Genomic DNA, 22,092 nt, shown 5'->3' on the forward strand with positions numbered 1-22,092 from the left:
CGGGTCAGCCGCGTGCTGTCACGCATAACCTCGCTTGAATGCACGCTTATATGCGGTTGTCTGGGCTTATTTGAGAGCATACCGCTCATATGGAAGACGTCATGCAGAAGTTGACTATGAGTGTACCCCCTAGACTCATAAGGTAGTAGAAAGGGTGCATACTAAGGCCTGCATGTTACGCTGAGGTATGAATTTTTATGCTTTTACCCTAGATTATTGCCTTCTGATTTAGTGTTTGTTTTCAGTGAAAGACCAATTGGAACAACAGCTGTACAGCTAGTTTACACTAAGCCAGCGTGTGTTTTCTATATGAATAATATAAGTTAACGTAATTGCAAAAGTTATTTCCAGTGCAGAAATGCTACTGAAAAGCTGAAAGCTGCTAAAGCAATGCATTGCGGCTTTCTTCGTCAGCTTTCAGTGCAGATTATTTTGCGCAGCCGGAGAACGCAGTAGATGGTTAAATCTGTACGATTCAAAGGAGTAATATTATTAGCGATCACCCTCGCAGCCCCGAGTAATTCTACTTCATTTTCAGACATTAGACTACACGTCCGAAGATTTTGATCGCATTATTTATGTGTACATACAGTTCATACACAATGTCACATTCATCCCTGTTTCTCTTGTATGTTTCAGCTGTGGATATCATTTTACATGGAGCCCGGCCTTGTTGCTCTCGATGATATACGAATAGATGCGGGACCATGCCCGCCAAGAGGTAAGCAAGATTGCGCCTCTCCTTTAGAATGCAGCTCTTAAGCACCCGTTCCTGCGTTTAACACCGGCGTGCCTCGGCATTTTATATCTCGTAACGGAGCGAACGCGGAGCGCCGAGGAAGATAAAAGAAAAGCGCGCGAGGAGGCAAGTTGAGGATGAGTGGAGGGGAGATGGCCTGCGCATGCGCTGAGTTGCCGGCGGCCACGGCAACTTCAGCCAGTTGGGCAATCTAATCGCCGCTTCCGAGTGGGAGGGGGTTCAGGGTGGCGTGAGATGAGGAGGATAAGTGTTTTGTGGAGGGCTACGCTCGTCCTCAGCGCCAGCTGCAAAAGTCAGTCCATGGTACCAGCATATGTGGCGTGGATCTGTTCTCTTGCAAGGGGCCATGGCGAGCGGCTACGAGTAAGGCTCGATGTGACGCTCCCATGGGTGTTGCCGCTGACACTGGTGGCACGATTTCCCCGCGACGAATGGCCCGCTCTCGTCGTTGGTGGAACGAAAGCCTCAGAAGAAAAGCGTAGTGACGCGCAAGACGGACTGTGCGACAACGATGACTACGATATGGCGCCAGAGTAGCACGGTGTCTGTATGGAAACAATGCGCTGTATCAGCTGCATGGAGGCTGCTGTGAATCGCGCCCACGCGTCACCCACGCGCTGCCTCAGGCAACCTCCCGAGAAGGAGGCAGTCGCGCCACACTTCGCTCCATTTGAAATGCGCCGCACGAGACAAATTGTTTCGCCAGCTACGCTACTCACAACGCTCTCTTCCTTACATAAACTGTGTGCCTATATAATCATAATACAATAGGTTGACACGCAAAATGAAAACACGTATAGAGCTGCGCTCAAATTTCGCGTTAGAGAATATCGTAATCGTCGGTGATCTTTTTCGTTAAATATTGCACTCTCACATTGCCTTAATTTTCTAAACTAAACTCCTGAAATAACTGATCGTTTCACATCGTAATATCTTTTTCGGCAACTTCGTGTTGCCATGTCGTGGTAAGGCACAATAGCTGAGTAAAAACGAGGTGGGATATTATTTATTAGTAGTATAACATGAAACTATTAATACCTGACGGCACCAGCGAAATCAATGTGCTGCGAAGCAATAAGCAGGTACTTATTTTCCAGCACGGTGTGTTATTTTGCAAAACGTCACCAGATGGATCCACGTTTCTGTGTGCGTCCTGCAATTATGTGCGTGCGACTCGAGCGTATGCGTCATGTGAGCCTCAAGAAGATAATGGTGATAGCGACTTTCGCATTAGAAGTGCCTTGCTTCACTTTCCTTCTGGTAATGAAATTTCCGCGTAACGCTGTGGTGACATTTAATATAGCGCCCGCTATGGACACGCAGCGGCGCTGCTCGCAAGTAGGTCGCCACAGATGTTCTCTGCGTACGCCTACTATTACGCAAGGGTCGACTCTTATTCTTGCTACGTGAACATTGTCAAATGCCTTCGACAACGTGCAAATCGCCGCCCCTTGCAGTATGCTAAAAAATGTAAACGCGAACAATTTCGAAACAACTACAAGGCATTGCTTCATTGCCAGATCCATCAATTTCTAGATTCAGTAACAGAGGCCTAATTCAGAATTATAAATGTGGGAAAGCCTTGCGTTGCTGTCTTTAGCTGATAGCGGTTCAGTTTTGAACTTTGCATTTAATTTCGTGTAGGGACTGCATGCTTCGTGATAGCGACAACGCGTAAGATTTGTTGTATGTCTGCGTGTCGGAAAAGGCGCCTAACCAAACCAACTTACTAACTAAACTAAGAACTACGTAAACTAAATACAATAATTAGAAACTAACGTGGTAAATAAAACAATTTCATTATTAGTCACTAAGGTAAATAGACTCATTAATACGGCAGTTAACTAAATAGCTCAACTATCTCAATAAGCCAACTAGCAGCTAACTCAGCTGGGTTAGTCGCTGAATTGGTTGCTAACCAATTTAACTAATATATAGGCTAACTAACCGAACTAACTATAGCTAACTCGGTATAACTAACCTTACTAAACCCAATTCACTAACCTACGAACCTATAACTAGACTAATTAAACGAATTATCTAACTAATAACCATCTTAACTAACTAACCGAGCTTACTGACTACATTACGCACTAGATCAACTAAGCTTGCTGGTTAATTAAGCTAATTTTATAATAACTAGCACAGCTAGAAAACTAGTGCGCTAACTTAACTAAATTATAAATGAATTATTAACCAGCCCAATATGTTTCACTATAACTAATTTTCTATGTAACGAGTAATCGAACCGAACTTGCTAACCAACTACTAACTGAAACAAGTGAACACACGAATTAACTAATCACGTACCTGATAACTAAATGAGCTAAGTTAACTAGCCATTTACGTAACTAAACTTACTAATAAGGAACATGGCCAACTTAACAAACTAAATTAACAAATGTAACTGAACTCATATTTATTGAATAACTAATAATTTACTAATGATCTAACTATACTAATGCATTTAGCTAACTCACGAACTAAACAGATATCCTAATGTAACTAATTAACTAACACATCTCATTACGGAACTATTTTTGAAACCCAATAATTATTTGCGTTACAATTGCTTTCCCTAACTAAGATAACTAAGCAAATATAACTAGCTCATCTTACTAACAAAACGTGATTGAGGCCGAATGGAATAACTTGGCTGAGAATCTTGGTAGTGACCACTGTATTTGTGAGGCCCAGCTTCCTATCGTGGATAAAAAAAAAGCGCGAATTCTCGTACACGGACTGGGATAAACTCCTCAAGCTTCGGGAATAGAGGCTTCGCTCAAATTCCCGATCTACCATGAGCGATGGATGGTTCAGGTCCAAGAGGACGTTCGGCGTGCAAACTCTAAGGTCTGTCTACACCGACCTTCCTGTTGAGAAAATTTATAGCAAAGTTAGCCCTTCTGTTAGAGGCCAAACAGTCCATTCTCAACAGATGAAAGTGTCAACGACTTAATCGTAGGCTACGCAAAAAGATATCTCAGATTAACAAACACATTGAGGATCATTGTGTAACCCTCTCTACACAGCAGTGGGACGAGGTTTGCAATTCAATAGACGGCCAAATGCACAATGGTAAAACTTGGAGCTTGCTTAAGCATCTGCTTAACGAGACCAATACTAAGTCTAATCAAGGGCATGTCATTGGTAGAATCACTCATGAGGCCACACGAATGACTTCTGAGGACGAATTAATACGCAGGCTTGCTAACAAATATCTCCCAGTCGCCTCAGGGCGGTCACCTGTGCATCTCGATTACCAGGGCCAGGCCAATTCCTACCTGGATGCAGAGTTTGGCGTTGAAGAGATTCGTATGGTTCTACATGGACTCAATGGTAGATCCGCACCAGGGCCGGATGGCACCTTCAGCAAGGCGTTGCGAAATCTGGATGAAAAATTAATCGCATACCTAACAAACGACATTATAGAAATTTGGAGGAATGGAACCTTCCCACCACCTTGGAAGACTGCTCTCGCAGTACTCATCCCCAAACCTGGCAAAACACCTAGCGTTGACAACTTGAGGCCCATCTCGCTTACATCCTGTATGGGTAAGGTAGCGGAGCCCGCGGTCCTGAATCGACTTCCCGGTTCCTGGAGAATAACTACATTTACCCCCATAATATGATAAGATTCAGACCAAGCCTATCCACACAGGATACCACGAAACTGATTAAGCATCAAATCATAGACAACGACTCTAGCGACACTCGAGCCGTTTGCGGACTTGATCTTGAGAAGGCTTTCGACAGCGTTCTACATTCGCATATCCTAGCCTCGATATCTCGGCTCAATCTGGGTGAGAGATTTTATAACTATGTTAGATCGGTCCTCTCGGATAGAAAGGCTACCCTCCAGGTGGCCGATCTCGAATCACAACTGCTGGAACTTGGTGAGAGGGGCACCCCACAGTGGTCAGTCGTTTCCCCCTGTTTATTCAATATAGCCATGGTCGACCTAAGCAGAAAGCTTCTCGAGATTGAAGGCATCAAACAGACTATGTATGCAGACCATATAACTATATGATGCACAGGAGGCAAGGACGGTCAGGTTGGGGGAGCCTTACAGGAGATCATAGACACTATCGAAACCTATCTCAAACCCACCGGTCTCAGATGCTCCCCCTTGAAGTCGGAACTTTTCCTGCATGGTCCCAAGAAACGCGGTCCAAGGCCCAAGGGGTGGACATCGTTAGAAGACAGAGACATTAACCTATATACAAGAAATGGCTGCCGTATACCCTGAGTCGATTCAATCAAGGTCTTAGTCATGATTGTTGAGTCAGGGGGTACAAATGGCAAGACTATACGCAAGCTAATTGCTAAAACTGAAAGTGCTGTTCGTTTAGTACGGAGGGTATCAAATCGGCATCATGGACTCAAGGAGGATAACCTCATTCGACTAATGCATGCCTTCGTTCTGTGCCACTTTAGATACATGGCAGCCATGCATCGATGGAAACGGACAGAGCGGGATAAATTGAATGCACAGCTTAGGAAGATTACCAAGCGAGTTCTGGGGTTAGCCGTATACACTTGTACAGCGCGCTTAATGCAGCTTGGAATTCATAACACTCTTGAAGGGAGTGAATTGAAGGGACAGATCATCGACCGGAGCACGGGTGATACCAGAGCCATCCTTGGATTAGACCTGCAGAAGGCGTTCGACAATATCTCACACGAGTTCATACTCCAGTCTATCGCCGGCCTCGGACTCGGGAAGAGGACCTACGACTTCGTCCGATCCTTCCTTAGCCAGAAAACTGCCAAGCTCAAGATCGAAGGATACCTTTCGCAAGAGATCACCCTTGGTTCACGCGGCACGCCTCAGGGCTCAGTCATCTCGCCAACATTATTTAATATCGCAATGATCGGACTTTCTAAGGAGCTCACGAAGATTCAAGGAATCAACCATACCATCTACGCAGATGACATCACCATCTGGTGCGTCGGCGGGAGCGACGGCCAAGTTGAAGCCGCCATGCAGAGCGCCATCGATGCGACCGAGCTCTTCCTCCGCCCCACTGGGCTCGGATGTTCTCCATCGAAATCTGAGCTACTTCTCTACAAGAAAAGACCCAGAGGCGGCGGCCATCGTGATTGGAAACCGGCGTCCGAAAGCGAAATACGGCTTTTCACTGGTGACGGGTCTCCGGTGCCCAGAGTCGACTCACTCCGAATATTGGGGATGTATATCGAGTCTAACGGTGCCAATGGAACCGCACTCAGAAAGATCACCGCCAAGACGGAGAGTGCTCTCGGCCTCATTCGGAGGATCGCCAACAGGCATAGGGGAATCAAGGAAGACAACCTCATCCGCATTATACATGCTTTTGTTCTCTGCCACCTTTCATACTCGGCGGCCATGCATAATTGGCATGTTGCAGAGAAGAACAAGCTCAATTCACTCATCAGAAAGGTCTTTAAGCTCGCCCTCGGCTTACCTGCAAGCACTCACACCGAAAACCTGCTGAAGCTCGGAGTCCACAACACGCTCGAAGAAATTATCGAGGCACAAGAGTACTCACAGCTGCTCAGGCTATCCGGCACCCCGACGGGCCGCAAGTTACTCGGCGAGATGGGCCTCAATCCTGTCGACCAGTGCCCCGACGCCGTGCGGATTCCCGGTGACATCAGGTCTCACCTGCACATCGCGCCCCTTCCCCGCAATATGCACCCCGCAAACAACGTCGGCAGACGTCGGGCCAAGGGTACAGCTCTACTCGAGCATGTCCGCAATAACTGCATTGAGGCAAGCTTCGTGGATGCCGCGGCATATGTCCAACAAGAGGCATTCGCCGTCTCCATCGTAGACTCCAATTCAAGGTTCACTTGCTGCGCTACGGTACGCACTTCGAGGCCCGTGGTAGCCGAACAGGTTGCAATCGCGCTGGCTGTGCTCGATGGTCGCAGAGAGGCAACATATAGTGATTCCAAGGCAGCCATTAAGGCCTACCAAACCGGTATGGTCTCCCCCCAGGCCCTCCGCATTCTCCAAAGCGCCAAAAGTATCTCTCCGCATTCTCTCATTTGGTTTCCCGCTCACTTGGGGTCGATTGAGGGTTCTCCCTCTAACCCTAACGAGGGCGCACACGAGGCCGCGCGAGGACTCACTGCCCGCGCCGCCTCAGCAGTCGCCCAGCCCCGCGGGGAGCACTTGCTTACGTTTAATGGGATCACCACGCACTACTATCTGTCACGACGGGTCTTCCCCCTCCCGCACCCCGCCTTATGTAGGGCGCGGGCGGTTACCCTTCGACTTCCACAAGCCCGTGCATACCCTAACCTCGCGGTTCTTCATGCCATATACCCTGAAAGATATCCCAGTGCGGACTGCCCTGCCTGTGCACTAAGGGCAACATTGGACCATGTGTTGTGGGAGCGTGAAGTCATCGGCTCCTCCTTCAGCGAAGATAGGTGGGCTGCGCTCTTGGGCAGCCCCGAACTCAACGACCAAACCCTGGCCGTCCAGAGTCCCCGCGATCGGGCCGTCAAGCTGGGCTTGGCGGTCCCTACGTGGGACTAGCCGGGTGGCGCGGGGTCTTCCCTGCGTCTTCTCTGGACCAAAATAAAGTTACTTCACTCACTCACTCACTCTTGAAGGGATTGCAGAGGCCCAGGAGCGCGCACAGCTAACTTGCGTTACAACAACAAAGGCAGGGAGATCCATCTTGCAGGAACTCGGATATCACCCTGACAGTGTAGCGGAGGAGTTCTCTGACGTTCCTCCGTCGATTCGTGAGAACATTACGCTCGCGCTAATACCTCGGAACATGCACTCCGATCATAATGGCGGTAGAAGGAGGGCAAGGGCGGCCAAGCTCATTAAGCAAATAGACAATGATCAGCGACAGGTCAGCTTTGTGGATGCCGCTTCTTGTAAGGGACGTCGGGCGTTCACCATCGTCACTGTTGATGGTCGGCAAGGAATCACCAATGCTGCCTCGGCTCAGATGAGGGACTCCGAAATAGCTGAACAAATGGCTATCGCACTAGCCCTTCTGGATAGCTCACGGAATGCCATCTATAGTGATTCAAGATCTGCAGTCAGAGCATTTGAAAAGGCACCGTTTCCAAACAGGCCCTCAGACTTATTGCTGGCAAGGCAATTACGCACCACTTCATTTATTGGTTTCCCGCACATCAGGGTCAGATAAAGTGTGCTCCTCCGAGCCTCCACGAGTCGTCTCACGGGGCTGCGCGTGAACTTGCCCACCGCGCTGCCCTCGACCAATCGGAAGCCGACTCTCCTGAGAACAGATACACACCCTCCACCTGCAACGAGATTACTAAACACTACTATCTCAGCCGTAGAACCTACTTTGTTCCTCATCCGTGCCTCAAAAGAGCTCAAGCATTAGCGCTCCGTCTACTACAAACGAATACCTATCCCAATCCGTCGCTCTTACACAAAATCTATCGGGATACTTACACCAATGCTACCTGCCACGACTGTGGCGATATAGCGACGTTCGACCACATGCTCTGGGGGTGTGCCCGGTCACGCTCTATCATCGCTAACAGCTCGGAGAGATGGGAGGCGGTTCTCCGCAGCCCTCTTCTGGCTGACCAACTCTGGGCTGTCCAAAAGGCCCACGATGCGGCCGAGAGGCTTGGCCTTCCAGTTCCCACGTGGGAGCGGCCCTCTTCGTGAAGACTCACGATCTACGGGACCTCATTAAAGTTTTACCATACCATACCATCTTTCTAACAAAAGGCACTTTTCCTATTGAACGATAGTCATGTTCGCGCATCAGGCGTAGCTCAATAATTCCTTTCTACTTAGGTGAGCGGCTCAAGAGCTACTATCTGTGCATATATGAAACATTCGGCGGAAGTTTCGCGACCAGAAAGGAAAGCATAAAAGGACCCTGGCATTACTGAGATGGTACGGGGGAAGTTTCGGAACCATCAAGGAAGGCATAAAAAGACCCTGGTATTACTGAAATTGTACGATGACTGATTTTTCCTACATTGGCGAGGAAACGTTACAATACCACTTTGTTACCACTTAGGCCGATCTTAAAGGCGGTGCAGTCTAACACTGCATCAGCCACGAGGCAAGAATGTAAGAAAGTGGCATGGTCTCGTTTTCACAGTCACCTCGGGAATATGTGAGGTGACTCACGCGAAAAACAGTGGTAAGATTGACAATCACCGGTGCGTTAGTTTCCGAGCCTGTGGGCGAAAGATCACTGGCGCATGCAAGCGTACTCTCGCTTGTGCTGTGCAATGTACCCACACATTGTAGGAAGAATCTTATTTATTTATTTAATTATTTATTTATTAACATACCTACGTTCACCCTGAGGCATTGTTGTAGGGCGGTGTTATGGATTTTATATGAATACTCACCTGCACTACCGCTATAGATAAGCTGGTTAACTCAACTACACATCTTTGAGTGCACCATTCCTTTTTGCACGATTCCGTTGGGCTACTCGCTTGCACTTAAGTGTATGGTCAATTGTTCCTGCAAATTTTCTTATTCTGCTTCTGTTGAGATGCGACAGTGTGGCGTCGTCTCGTTAAGTGGAAGCATTAGCTCCGCCGCGACTCCTGCGCCCCTATTCAGGTATATGTCAAACGCAGAAATGCTTTGATAATGAAACCCTTAGGCCAATTTTAATGAAATTTGGTGCATTCGAGAGATAAAGATAAATTCTGGTGACTGTTGACAGCAAAATATTCATTTATGGCATTGAATTTTTGACAATGATATTGGAAAATTGGTGAGCTCGACCGAAATAGGAGTACAACATTTACCAATCCGTAAATCTTCACAAAAATATATTCCAGTTTTGCAAATTGCATCCATCAGAATATGCAAGACTGACAACTTCGATGTATTAATTCGTATCCTACGTGGATTTGTTACAGTGTTTACGAAGCTTTTTTAAAAGTCCTACTGACATGCTAGGGCTGTATTTGAGATCCATTTGTAATACATCTAACATGCCCGCTATAGATGTAGTATTAGATGCATTTCAAAGAATGGCGATATCGTTTTCATTGCTGAGTTAGAGTTATAAACTTGACAGTTTCGTGTTTTGAAAATTTGCGATTTCAAACAATCATTATAATAAATGAAGGTATAACTAAAAAATTTGCTTCCAACAGTCACTCGCCTCTTTTTTTTTTTATAAATGCAACAAACTACATCAAGTTTGCTGCAGTGGATGCTGAGAGAAAATGATTTCCTCTTTCCCATTTACTTCGATAAGAGCTGCTGAGCGAAAACTTCCTCTTAATAACACCTTCCTAACACAAACATTCCATTTGGAGGAAAAGTATGTTTTTCATACACTTCTTAGAGAAATAATTTGAAGCTTACAACGAATCCCAATCCGTTTCAAAAGCAGTAATACCGAATATGCTTGCAAAATCAACGAACAACCTCTAGAAATGGCATAGTGGAATGCGTGTAGGAACATTTAATTTGGGCCACCAAGGTTCTTGGCAAATATTTGGCACCGGATGTGTTGTAATGCGCCTACGTTGTGCTTCCTCGTTCAGATTTTTGTTCCTGGGAAGTGGGATCTCCGTGCCTGATAATCGCAGCTCCGGACAGCTTCGACGCCTGGAAAATTCGGCGCGCCGCGGATATTCGCTTTGCTGACCATACCATCAAGAATTTGACAGGTGAGTAAATGGCGAAAACTTTGGCACGTGCTTTGGAGAATTGAGGAATTTGACGTGATTATGGACGCACTAAAAGTAAGCTAGATAAGTTTTAGACTGATAAAATGTTGCTTAACACACATTTTTTTGTTAATTTTGCGGTGATAGGTCGGCTATTACGAGAGAAAATAAATGTGGACAGTTAAAACATCGCGCCATGTCCCCAATGCCGGTGCGTCAGAGTGACGTCACGTATTTCAAAACATTGTTTGCTATTTGGGACCGTTGTGGCTCAGCAAAAACTCTTAACACTTACTATGGTCAGCCTGCAGCTCTTTCAGAATACAATGCTATCAGTCTTTACCGTTAAAAATTGAACTAAACGCTAGGGCAGGCGCCTTCAATTTCATGACTTCACGGTGAGTTTGAGCGAGAACTTCAAAGTAGTGACGTCACCCGTCTTACATCCTTGTGTTCTTTCTTTCGTTTTTGCGTCGTATAGTTGTATACGTACTATAAATGGGAAGGTGTAAAATTGTGCGTAATTATCATGTCTGGCAATGCAATGCCATTAAACATTTATACTTCACAACTTCTGGTTGTACGTTTCGCTTCAGAAAATTAGCGCCGCTCGAGAGGGCCCTTCTACTACCAAACCACAATGCTTCGGTTTGGGCAGCACTCAAAAGCAATTGTGGCTGCCGCTTTTTTTTTCCAACCAGACCACTTTCTGAGAAATATTCAGTTTTAACTGTACTGCTTTTCCAATAAACCTGACTGGACCCTGTAAACATGCTTGACGTACCACAATATACGCTTAACAGAAGTTAAATCAATCCACCAATTAGGATTTCCTCGAAGTCGTGTTGCCTGTTCTTGCCCCGCTTTGGCTGGCTGTCACCAAATATTTGCGTACATAATGTAAATCAGTTCAGTCTACAAGCATTTTTTTTAAGAGGAAGCTTTAGCTCGGGCCCAACTCCGACGCGGCCTATTCAAATACATGAAAACGCAAGAACGTTTTTCTGAGATAACCCCTACACCGGTTTTGATGAAATTTGTTGCATTTGAAAGAGAAAGTTAAATTCTAGTGACTGTTGGAAGCGGAATTTCGATTTAGGGCTTAAATTTTCTTCACACGATTTTCAAATATTTGACCGTTTGAAAAAAATAGAAGCACGAAGTTTACAAATTTATAGCTCTGCATCAAGAACCGATATCGCGGTTCTGTAAACGGCATCCATTAGATCATTGAAAGCGGACAAATTCAGTATGTCATTTTACATCTTACGTCAATTTGTTACGTTGGTTACAACGGTTTTGCAAACGTTGTATGTCCCTATGATTAAATGTTTTGATATTCATGTGTAACATACCAATTTTGTCCGCTTTAGATGTACTATTAGAATCAGTTCACAGAATTGTGATAACATCTTTCATTGCTGAGTTACAGAGTTGTAAACTTAATAGTTTCGTTTCTTGAAATTTTTCGTTTTTTGCAAATTTTTAATAAAAAATTAAAGACATAACTCAAAACTGGGAGACCAACAGTCACTAGATTTTAAGTTTTTCTTTTAAAGGCAACAAACCTCGTCAAATTTGGTGTGGTGGTTGCTGAGAAAAACGAATTCTCCTTTTACATGTATTTAGATAGGAGCCCCCGAGCTAAAGCAAGAGGAAGCTTTAGCTCGGGTGCTCCTATCTAAATACATGTAAAAGCAGAATTCGTTTTTCTCGGCAACCACTGCACCAAACTTGACGAGGTTTGTTGCATTTAAAAGAAAAACTTAAAGTCTAGTGACTGTTGATTTCGGATTTTTTATTTAGGTCGTCAATTTTTTATTAAAAATTGGCAAACATTGAACATTTTCAGAAAACGAAACTATCACGTTTACAACTCTGTAACTCAGCAACGAAAATTGATAATACAATTCCGTGAACTGCATCTAATAGTACATCTAAAGCGGACAAAATTGATAGGCTACACATGAATGTCAAAAAATATAGTAAAATGGAATTATATGTTTTGCAGAACCCAATGTAAACAACGTAACAAATTCACGTAAGGTATAAAATGACGTATAGAATTTGTCCGCTTTCAATGACCTGATGGATCTCGTTTACAGAACCGCGATATCTGCTCTTGATGCAGAGTTATGAATTTGTAAACGTCGTGCTTCTATTTTTTTTTGAACTTTCGAATTCTTGAAAATCTTTTTAACAATATTCAGGACCTAAATAGAAATTCCACGACCAAGAGTCACTAGAACTTCACTTGCCCTCTCAAATGCAATAAATTTCATTAAAATCGGTCCAGGGGTTATCTCAGAAAAACGTTTTTGCGTTTTTACATGTATTTGAATAGGCCGCGTCGGAGTTGGAAGCTTTAGGAAGAGGAAATACAACGGTTTTGCAAAAGTTGTATTTCTCTATGATTAAATTTTTTTATATTCATGTGAAACATATCAATTTTGTCCGCTTTAGATGTACTATTAGATGCAATTCACAGAATTGTATTATCATTTTTAGTGGTTAAGTTACAGAGTTGTAATCTTGATAGTTTCGTTTTTTGAAAATTTTCGATTTTTGCCAATTTTTAATAAAAAATTGACGATCTAACTCAAAAATTCGAAACCAACAGTCACTAGATTTTAAGTTTGTCTTTTAAATGCAACAAACCTCGTCAAATTTGGTGCAGTGGTTGCCGAGAAAAACGAATTCTCCTTTTACATGTATTTAGATAGGAGCACTTGAGCTAAAGCTTCCTCTTAAGGTTCTTTTGTTTACAAAGTGCGACTGCGTGCTGTCCCATAGGAACATGTTCAATCACCAACTCGCCCAGCTTGTGCCGTCTTAATTCAGTTTTTCATCTTCAAGGGCTACTTTCCCTATCTTTAACCAAGTCCTTCATGACCCGGCCTACTTGGCCGCGACAATAGCTTTGTGTGAGTGCCATGCAAGGGTGGCGTCTTGGCATCTTCGCCATGGTACTTGTCCAGAAGAAGTTATGGCTCTATGCGTAATTTTCCGCCCCTCGGCTGGCCACACCAGAAGGATTTGCAGGATCTTGCGGTCCGAATGGATGAGCCAGGCCAGGTTGCTGAGAGACTGCCTCAAGTCCGTGTGCGGTTTTATGAAAGGAACACAACGAGAGTGCCGTCGATACTACGAGTGGTCTAGGTCAAGCCAGTCTTCGCTGGAATTCCTCTGGAACAACGTCCGGCGCAACCTATCCCCCAGGAAGAAGAAACCGAAGCCCACGACCAAAGTGCTGAACCACCTAACCGATATTGCCGTTCCAGATAAGCACATGAACATTCTTGAATTAGGCCGAAAGTTCTGCCTAGATCCATGCCTAGACTCTGTGAATAAGATAGCCGCCGTTAGATCAGTGTCTAAACATGTAGAAGAAGATGAAAAATTCAGGTGCATTTCTGAGTGCGTTGACGTGTTAGTCAGACATCAAGGAAACCAGAATGGCAAAGCGCGGAAAGTTCAACCCCTGGGGCAATTTATAAGGGAAAACGAAGTGAAAGTACTGACCGCTGATAAAGAAGGGTACTTCGTCCTCCTAACGGAAGGGCAGTTTGCTGAGAAAGCCTCAGACGCTTTAACAAAAACCTCCAAGAAGGTACACGTTCAACCTAAGAAAGTCAAAGATCAAGCAAAGAAATTGTTGCTAGAATTGAACTATGAGCGTCTATCTGGTGCAGTGAACAGAAGTCAGGGGTTGAACCTTGGGGTGTTCTTTACGATAAAAACGCATAAACCCGACCAACCTTTACGCACAATTGTGTCTGAAAGAAACACATGGCAACACGTAGTTTCTGGTTATCTTCAGAAGAACTTAACAGGGTTTCAAGTAGAAGACTCATTCAAAGTAATAAAACTCGGAAGATGTCATTAGGTTTTTACGAGATGAGGTGTATCCAGCAATCCAGCATGCACAGTGTTCAGCATCGACGTCACAGATTTATACTATTCCCTTCCCAGAAATCAGCTGATCAAGACAATGGAAGATTGCATTATGGAAAACAACGAGTTAAAGTTTAGAAATGATAGTGGCGTCCTGGTTGAGTCTTTTCTCGAACTCTTGGTTTTCTATTTAAATTCCACGTTCGTTATCTGGGATAATCAAATAATGATTCAGACGCGGGGGGTCTGCATCGGCTCTCAGGTCGCACCCATTCTTAGCGAGATCTTTCTCGGCAATGTTGACCGGGCACTCGAGAGCGTCTTGGCAGGAACTTTGATGAAGTGCTTCAGGTTTGTTGACGATTACCTGGTAGTTATCCGCTGCCAAAACAGTTCCAAAATTATTGGAGATATTCTCGCCGCTTTTGATAAAGAAGGAATGGGTCTCAGATTCACTCATGAACTGCCCAGTAATAATGAAATTCAATTTCCGGATTTGCAGTTAAGATTAACAGCGCAACAGATTTGTTGGCATTATAACCCCAGAACTAGCAAACCAATTCTAAACTACGCCTCGGCACACTCAAAACTTGTGAAAAGAGGAATTGCTATGACGTGTTTCGGTTCCGCACTTAGAAAGTCGTGCCACCACCTCGCCAATCTGAGCTTTTTGCAACAACTCAATCGTCTAGAGAAGGCCGGTTTTCCTAAATCCATTATTGTGTCAATATGTGAAGGGCTAGTGAAGAAAATAAAGAAAGGGGAAGCACCCCAAAGACAGATCGAAAAAGTTAAAAAGTACGCAGTCATCCCTTATGTACATCAGATGGGGCATGTGTTAAAAAAGACAGCCATGAAATATGGTGTTCAAGTAAGCTTTTCAGCAAAGAACTCCTTAAACAAGATTTGCAATCTTGTCAATAGACCTAAACAGGCGTCCAAAGCTACCTGCCGCGTCAAACACTCGGGGCAGCTTGTGGCATGCTCGGTGGGAGTGGTCTCCGTCATTCCACTTTCGTGCGGCAAAATGTACTTTGGGCAGACGGAACATTGCCTTAACATCCGCCTTAGGGAGCACCAAGGTGCGATCAGGAATGAAACAGGTTCGAATCTGGCTGCGAATTGTAGAGTTTGCTCATGCAAACCCATGTTGGAACAGACGAAAATATTGTATAAAAATATGCATCAAATTAACTGTGAGATTGTAGAGGCCTACTTCATGCATGTGAACTCAGGCGCATGCGTCAGCCAGACTTCTATCACTCTGCAGGATAAAGAAACAGATTTTTGAACGTCAAGATAGGCTAACACCCTTGTAAACGTCACTTTACATGTGTTTATATTTTCTGTATAATGTAGTCCGTTGCTTGAAATAATGAACCAGTTGTTAGTCTGCGCTCGTGTTGTATACTTCCTCTCGTCCTTCGTTCGGGTTGCGCTGCCCACCCATAGGAACGTGTTAACATCATTGTGGCCCAGTTGGCTTTCAGCCATTTCCTGTGAGAAGAAAAAACAAGGGCGTACGATCGTAAGACAAGAGCCTCACCGACCCCCTGTAGGAATTTAATGTGTCACTATAGACGCGACAATCAGCAACTATACAGTCGAGTGTAGTTTCGTGGCACCACCGTATTATCGCAGAGGCTTAAGTCAATCTCAGCAGTCACAGGTCAGAACTGCAATGAGTGCAGCGACAGGTTTGAGAAAACGTTGTAGCTTCGTGAGCCTGAGATACGATCACAAACGGCCAAAGGGACAGACAGCCGCTCCTAGATTCGTGGCTTTTGAAAACGAAATCAAAATCTGTATGCTGAAGGGAGTGAGAAACGGTTTTAATTTACTCCCTACCACCGAAGCTGACACCGCGACGGGCTACCAGCAAGGGAAATTCCGAATGCTGGCAGCGAATGACTTGCTTCATCTAAATGAAAGTTTTACCGGTTATCAAGCTAGTTCTATATCATACTGATTAGTTCATTTTCTTCGTTTATTTGTTCTTATTGCAGGTCGATACTTGTACCTAAACACAACTGCAGTACACTCGCACCACCCTGTGTCCCGAGTTTTCATGCAGAGACGTCCACCCACTGCGGCCACTTGCGTAACCTTCTGGTGGAGCGGCCACGGCGCCCCTGGCCGGCTGAATGTTTACAGGTTAGTGCGCTCAACTTCGTAACCAGAGACAGCCGAAGACCGGGTGTTCCATTGTCGAATCTAACTTGACGAGAAGCGAAATGACCTAAGCTAATGTGATGACTACGGTTATGATGCTTAATAAAAGGAATACGTCCTGTTCAGTTCAACTGTAAAGTAATAGGGTAACGAGTGGACACCAGATGATAATAAGAAGAAATCAAAAACTGAAAGAGTAAGCCCCCCTGTAGGTGTGTCACTTGATGGTGGACCTCTCAATAGCGAGCACCCGACAGTGGTTAATGTTTTCCGTTACGTTCTACGGACACACTGCTACAGGATCCAGTGAGCAGTAGAAAAATTTTGCGAGTGCTTCTGCAGCCTTCTTCGTCAAGTAAATGCAGTCCTCGAGCAGGAAACGTGGCGCGAGAGAAAATATACGCAAGAGGTAATAAATACGATCCGAGAATGAACTGAAAGTAGTGTTACGTTCGACCTGGGGGGGCTGGCAATCTTCTGGGAAGTGATCGTCGAACTCTTCCCGGCCCGCTGCAATGACTCGCTTTGTAAAAACAAGAATGCGCCTCATCAATGACCCGTTGGCACCGGCATGTCTGCTGCTCGTGGCAGATCGTGGCGCCGATCCCTGCCGAGGTGACGGCAATCCATTGAGGCGAGAGCGGAAAAACGCTCGTATATGGTGCATTTGCGTAAACGTTAAAGGGGGGCACTAAAGTGAAACAGTAGATCAGTTTGCACTGACTGATCAAAAAACAACTTTTTCTTTAAATTTTGTTGTGAGACGTTTCCTACTGCGATGGGAAATCAGGGTCAAAGTGTCATTTTTTTTAGCGTCAAGCCGAAACTCCTGCGCCCGTTCGGTATTGTGACGTCACAAATTCCGAAGTATTTTGTCCTATTTTCGCCACTGCATCTCACTAGACGTTCTTGAAACATCTGAAGTTCAGTCTTCGGCACTTCTTGAAGACAATGTTGCGAATATTTAAAGAAAACATTTGATTGCGACCAATCAGACACCACAAAAATAATGACGTCACAGAAGGCGCAAAAAAAACGCTATATGAATACACAAAAGAAAGGAAAAGAAAAAAGGCACTTGGATATCACAATAACATGATGCTTCTGACCCTACAAGTCCGTCCACATCTGGCAATTTATTTGTTATTCCTGTTTGACGCTGCTCTCTCCGCAATTTTATCCGCAATATTGCACCTACACTAACTATGCCGTACTTTATTACAATTGCAGATTCACGACGGAGACAGCGCTAAGAGATCCGCTGGTTTCTGTGTACTCCCACTCGCAAGACGGCGAGTGGCTAGCACGCACCGTGACCATCACCTCAAGCAGAGAATGGAACGTGAGTTGAGATTTTGTGGTAGCTCTTTACCGCGACGCCTTAAGGGGATCCTTGCACCTGTTTTTGGTGCGGTGCTTAAAGCTGTCGTGCGTAGGCTGGCTCACTATCAGAATTTCCCGGCTGCGCTATAGCAGCGTTTCGGCAACTATTAGAACACTCCTGTGAGGGCCCATAAAAATTACGACTAAGTGCCATAAATGCGTATGTTATTAGATGGGTGTGTTCTCTCGACGATCCTAACTGAAAGTTGCTAAATTTCGACTGAACTTCATGATATTATTATTACTTTTTTATGAGAGGATGCCCATTTAACAAGTCTGGTGCATTTCGGTGAAGTTGGACAGAAGTCTAAGTAAGCAATGTCCAAATTCCTGGATCCGCAAGCAGAGCATTCAGAATATAATTAGCTGATGATATCGCTTCCATAGTTTTGATCTATAAATGAAAACAAATGTAACGAAGTCTAGCAAGGAATTATAGCTAGTTTTATACATTTCACTGTCATTTGCTTAATTATTTCTGTTTCAGCTTGTCTTTGAAGGTGTGGCTGTTGCGGCAACAAAAGCAGGGTCCGGGATTATGATTGACGACGTTGAGTTTACCGACGGGGAATGTCCACCGTATGGTAAGGGTACCAAATACAATTTAAGCGCTGTAAAAGTCAGGTTGCAGTACATGTGCTTTTGCAGCCAAAATATTTTTGCAGCCTCCCTGAGATGTTTTCTCGAGGCAAATTGGCATACAACATACTAAAATCCCTTTAAAGGCGGTAGCAAAAAATGTAAATTATATATATACATATATATATATATATATCTATATATATATATATATATATATATATATATATATATATATATATATATATATATATATATATATATATATATATATATATATATATATATATATATATATATATGGAGAGAGGGAGCAAGAGAGAATAAATCCGTTATTTGAAGCAGTGACTTGTCAGTCGAGGTGGGAGGGTCCCTTATTCAAAAATTGAATTTCCCTTTTTGCTCCTATGTATCTGACTACATGATATTCCATCGTATAAGGTGATCCTTATTTCATTGTTATTGTTTGTTTTTTTGTAAATTTTATTCATTTCTTTTGAGTTGTAAGTTGTCAAATATTGTGCGTCAGAACCTCTAAAGACAGGGCACTTGTCTTTGTTATGGTGTTCTTGTTGGAAATGCCACCGTTCTTTTTGTAAACGTTTATACCACGATGCAGCAACTGTGTAGATGCTGCGGCTTGTTTTGGTTACTGTTCTATTTAGGTGAGCTCATGCAATGCAATTTCGTAGTGTGGCTTTTATGCACTACCCTACGCTCCCCCCTCCTCCAACGACAACAAGAAAAAGAAACCCTGCACAGCTCGACAGCATAATGCTTGGACAACATACATGAGCTTGAGGGTGCGTCAACCTTCCGTTGCACCAAAGATGGCGAGAGACATTGCATTTCGGTAGCCTTATATAGAGCACTAGGTCACACAGCACGCTAAACGAATCGTAATAGTTGCACGCGTTAATTTGATTTGCGGGGGCGCTTTGAAACTTTTTAAGAAGACCGCCCCCTGCGTGCTCAGTGGCTTCTTATCAAACTTTCGATGGCTGTTATTGCAATACTCATATAGAATTATCTTCTCTACATGCTTGCACTGAAGAATTATGCTCATTCGAGGATGAGTGTCTGCCTTGGAGGATTCCGAGAAAGGGTAAGTTCTCTGCTTTATGATTATTTCATTTTATGCATTAAAAGAAACGACGCTTCCTTTTGTCATGCAAATTACATTAATTATCGTTCTGCCTTGCTACTGGAGGTTTTATTACAAGTGCACTATAGTTTATCTGATGAAAGAAAGCAGTTTGAATGACGAGAAAATAACGGTGAATACATACCTAATCTGACTAGTAAATTATTCACACATCCACATGGTTAACTTAAACGCTTCGTTCAGCTCTATCTCGCTTTCTTATTCGGTGAAAGAGAGAGGCAGAACGCTTAAGGATATGTGGGGATCTTAGCCTAGCGACAGATATGGCATGCCTTGCTTGGTTGAATTCACGGCATGTGCACAAAATCTGAATAACGAGATTGAATATTTCGCACTCTCAGTAAAGGCATTTGCGTGAGTCGTATGATGTCGGGTGACGTTGAACATCTATCGGCCTGCTGTTTACCGCTTTCCAACAGTGATGATAATACAGCTCTGAAATTTACACTGTGGTGGTAGCTTTAAAACTCACAACAGATAATTTATTGATATTGTGGTGTAGGTGATATTAATGAGAGATGGCTATTCAGCATTTGTTTTAAATACCGCAGGTTTTCTGATACCGTCGTTACCTATATCTGTTCTGAGCAAATATAAACAAGTTACAGCGCTCTTAGCCGTAGTGCACTAAAGAGCAGGTTCGTTCTGAAAAGCTGTATTAAACTAGCCGACGCAAAATTCCAAAAACAGACTTTTGAACAAGATGTAGGTTTCACATGGATAGCTCGAAAGGCAATGGTATTTGCTTTTGTGCAGATAACCATGTACTGGAAGCATGAAAGCTGATAGACCAGCGCGAAAATTGCGGGATGCATCACTAAACTGCGGCGCGAACGCTGTGCACACGAATTGAGGACTGTCCCGGTAAACAAGCTGCGAGCGCTTTTCATTTAAAAGACGACGATCAGGCTTGCAAGCATCCTATCATCCAACGCTTTACTATTGACTCAAAAGGATCAACTTTAGTACATTCGATATACAATGAAATGTAATCATCACAGGAAATACAACATTTAGCCGCCTCCGTGTCGAGCACATAATAATTCTGTCACCTCATATTTTCTCGCATTTTATCCGAGGTGGTACGTTGCTGGAAGCTGTCAGTTGGTCAACCTCTCTCCTGACTTTCCTCTATTCATGTCTATCTCTCCCTCGTGAAACTCGTTGGTACAGGAAAAAAAAAACTAGCTATGGAACCTTACGTGTCCAGTGTTAGGCAAAACAATATCATAAGTTTCTTTTTTTTTTAATGCGAAGTATTCTTTCCTTTACACAACACACTGGACGGAAGCATATCGAGCCGTCGGGCCTCATTAGTGAAAAAAACAAAAAAAAAGGCGCCTCACCAAAATCCGACGTGAAAGAAGACGACGTCAACATTAGTGGCATATTATTTATATGCACTGAGATCGGAGGAATGAACTGTGATGCACTGATGAATAATTGCATAATTTTGCTTTATTGACATTATGTTCGTTTCATTCTCACACTTCACATGTTTTCGCGATCCTTTGTTTCTGTTGATATAGTCGAGCTTTTCATTTATTTCTTTTTTCTGCCTTCTCTTTGCCTGCGCGCTCACGGACGTCGAACTTGTCTTCTTTCGTATTCAATTTTGGTGACATGCCTTTGATTTTGCACAATAGGCCCGGCAGAGTGATGCCGAAGATAGTGCAGTATATTCTACAATGTGGATAATTTCTGAATGCATTATCGCTAATTACACCCGTACCGTAATTTTCACTTCCTCTGTGACTAATCCTCGCTTCCTGTCTTGTTGAGCCCCACATTTTGATAACTTTCGCCGTGTTCAGAAGCACCAAATAGGTGTTTTTTTCAAAGGTACACAGTAAAATCCTAGATACACCAAACACGTATGATGTGCAACATAGTGTAAAACTGGGCGAGTTGGTTGAGCTTCACAGTGAAAGCCCCGCAAAGGTAACGGCGACACAAGACATAGACAGGACCTGCGCGGAAGTGCGCAGAGAAGTGCACATGATCAGCGTTTGTCCTGTGGAGAATCAGTGTCTATATTGTGGACTTCTCTCTCTTGTGTTGCCACTCTTCTATTTTCGCCGCGTTTACTGCGTATGAAGTCGGCAAAGAACACCTTGTCCTAAAATAATGCGTGATAATTTAAGCATTAGTTCACAATCGCCCATATACCATTCTCGCGCCTGTGACAAATAGCTATTTGAGGCAGTTGACGCGTAGGTTACCTACGTCGCATAGAAGGTGCGCATGCGCAAGTCTCCATCACATCGCAGATGCAGAAATGAAATGCTTGAATGATATTCCGACTTGCCACTCTGTTTCATTAGCGTTATGTCGCACAGCATTAAGTTCTTTATAAAAGCGTGAGCGTACTAATTTTTCCCAATCTTCGTTCGTCACAGCTATCGCGCTAAGAATCTGTGCTGCACAACTTTGGCGAATAGCCCACATTCGCGCTTCTTTTTTCCGCAATGAAGCTAGCACTACGAAGATGCTG

The 22,092-nt window shown here is 44.0% G+C and overlaps 1 protein-coding gene across 1 annotated transcript in view; it reads left to right on the forward strand.

Moving 5' to 3' along the window:
• LOC142579874 (MAM and LDL-receptor class A domain-containing protein 1-like) overlaps window positions 1-22,092 on the forward strand; it is a 158,256-nt gene that overhangs the window by 125,947 nt on the left and 10,217 nt on the right. The window contains exons 26-31 of the mRNA XM_075690510.1: window positions 640-721; window positions 10,280-10,405; window positions 16,306-16,453; window positions 17,702-17,813; window positions 18,342-18,438; window positions 19,488-19,538. Coding sequence (XP_075546625.1) covers window positions 640-721; window positions 10,280-10,405; window positions 16,306-16,453; window positions 17,702-17,813; window positions 18,342-18,438; window positions 19,488-19,538 — 616 coding nt within the window. The remainder of the gene's footprint in view (window positions 1-639; window positions 722-10,279; window positions 10,406-16,305; window positions 16,454-17,701; window positions 17,814-18,341; window positions 18,439-19,487; window positions 19,539-22,092) is intronic.

Source organism: Dermacentor variabilis, chromosome 4 (genome assembly GCF_050947875.1).
Source record: "Dermacentor variabilis isolate Ectoservices chromosome 4, ASM5094787v1, whole genome shotgun sequence".
NCBI classification, from domain to species: Eukaryota; Metazoa; Arthropoda; class Arachnida; order Ixodida; family Ixodidae; genus Dermacentor; species Dermacentor variabilis.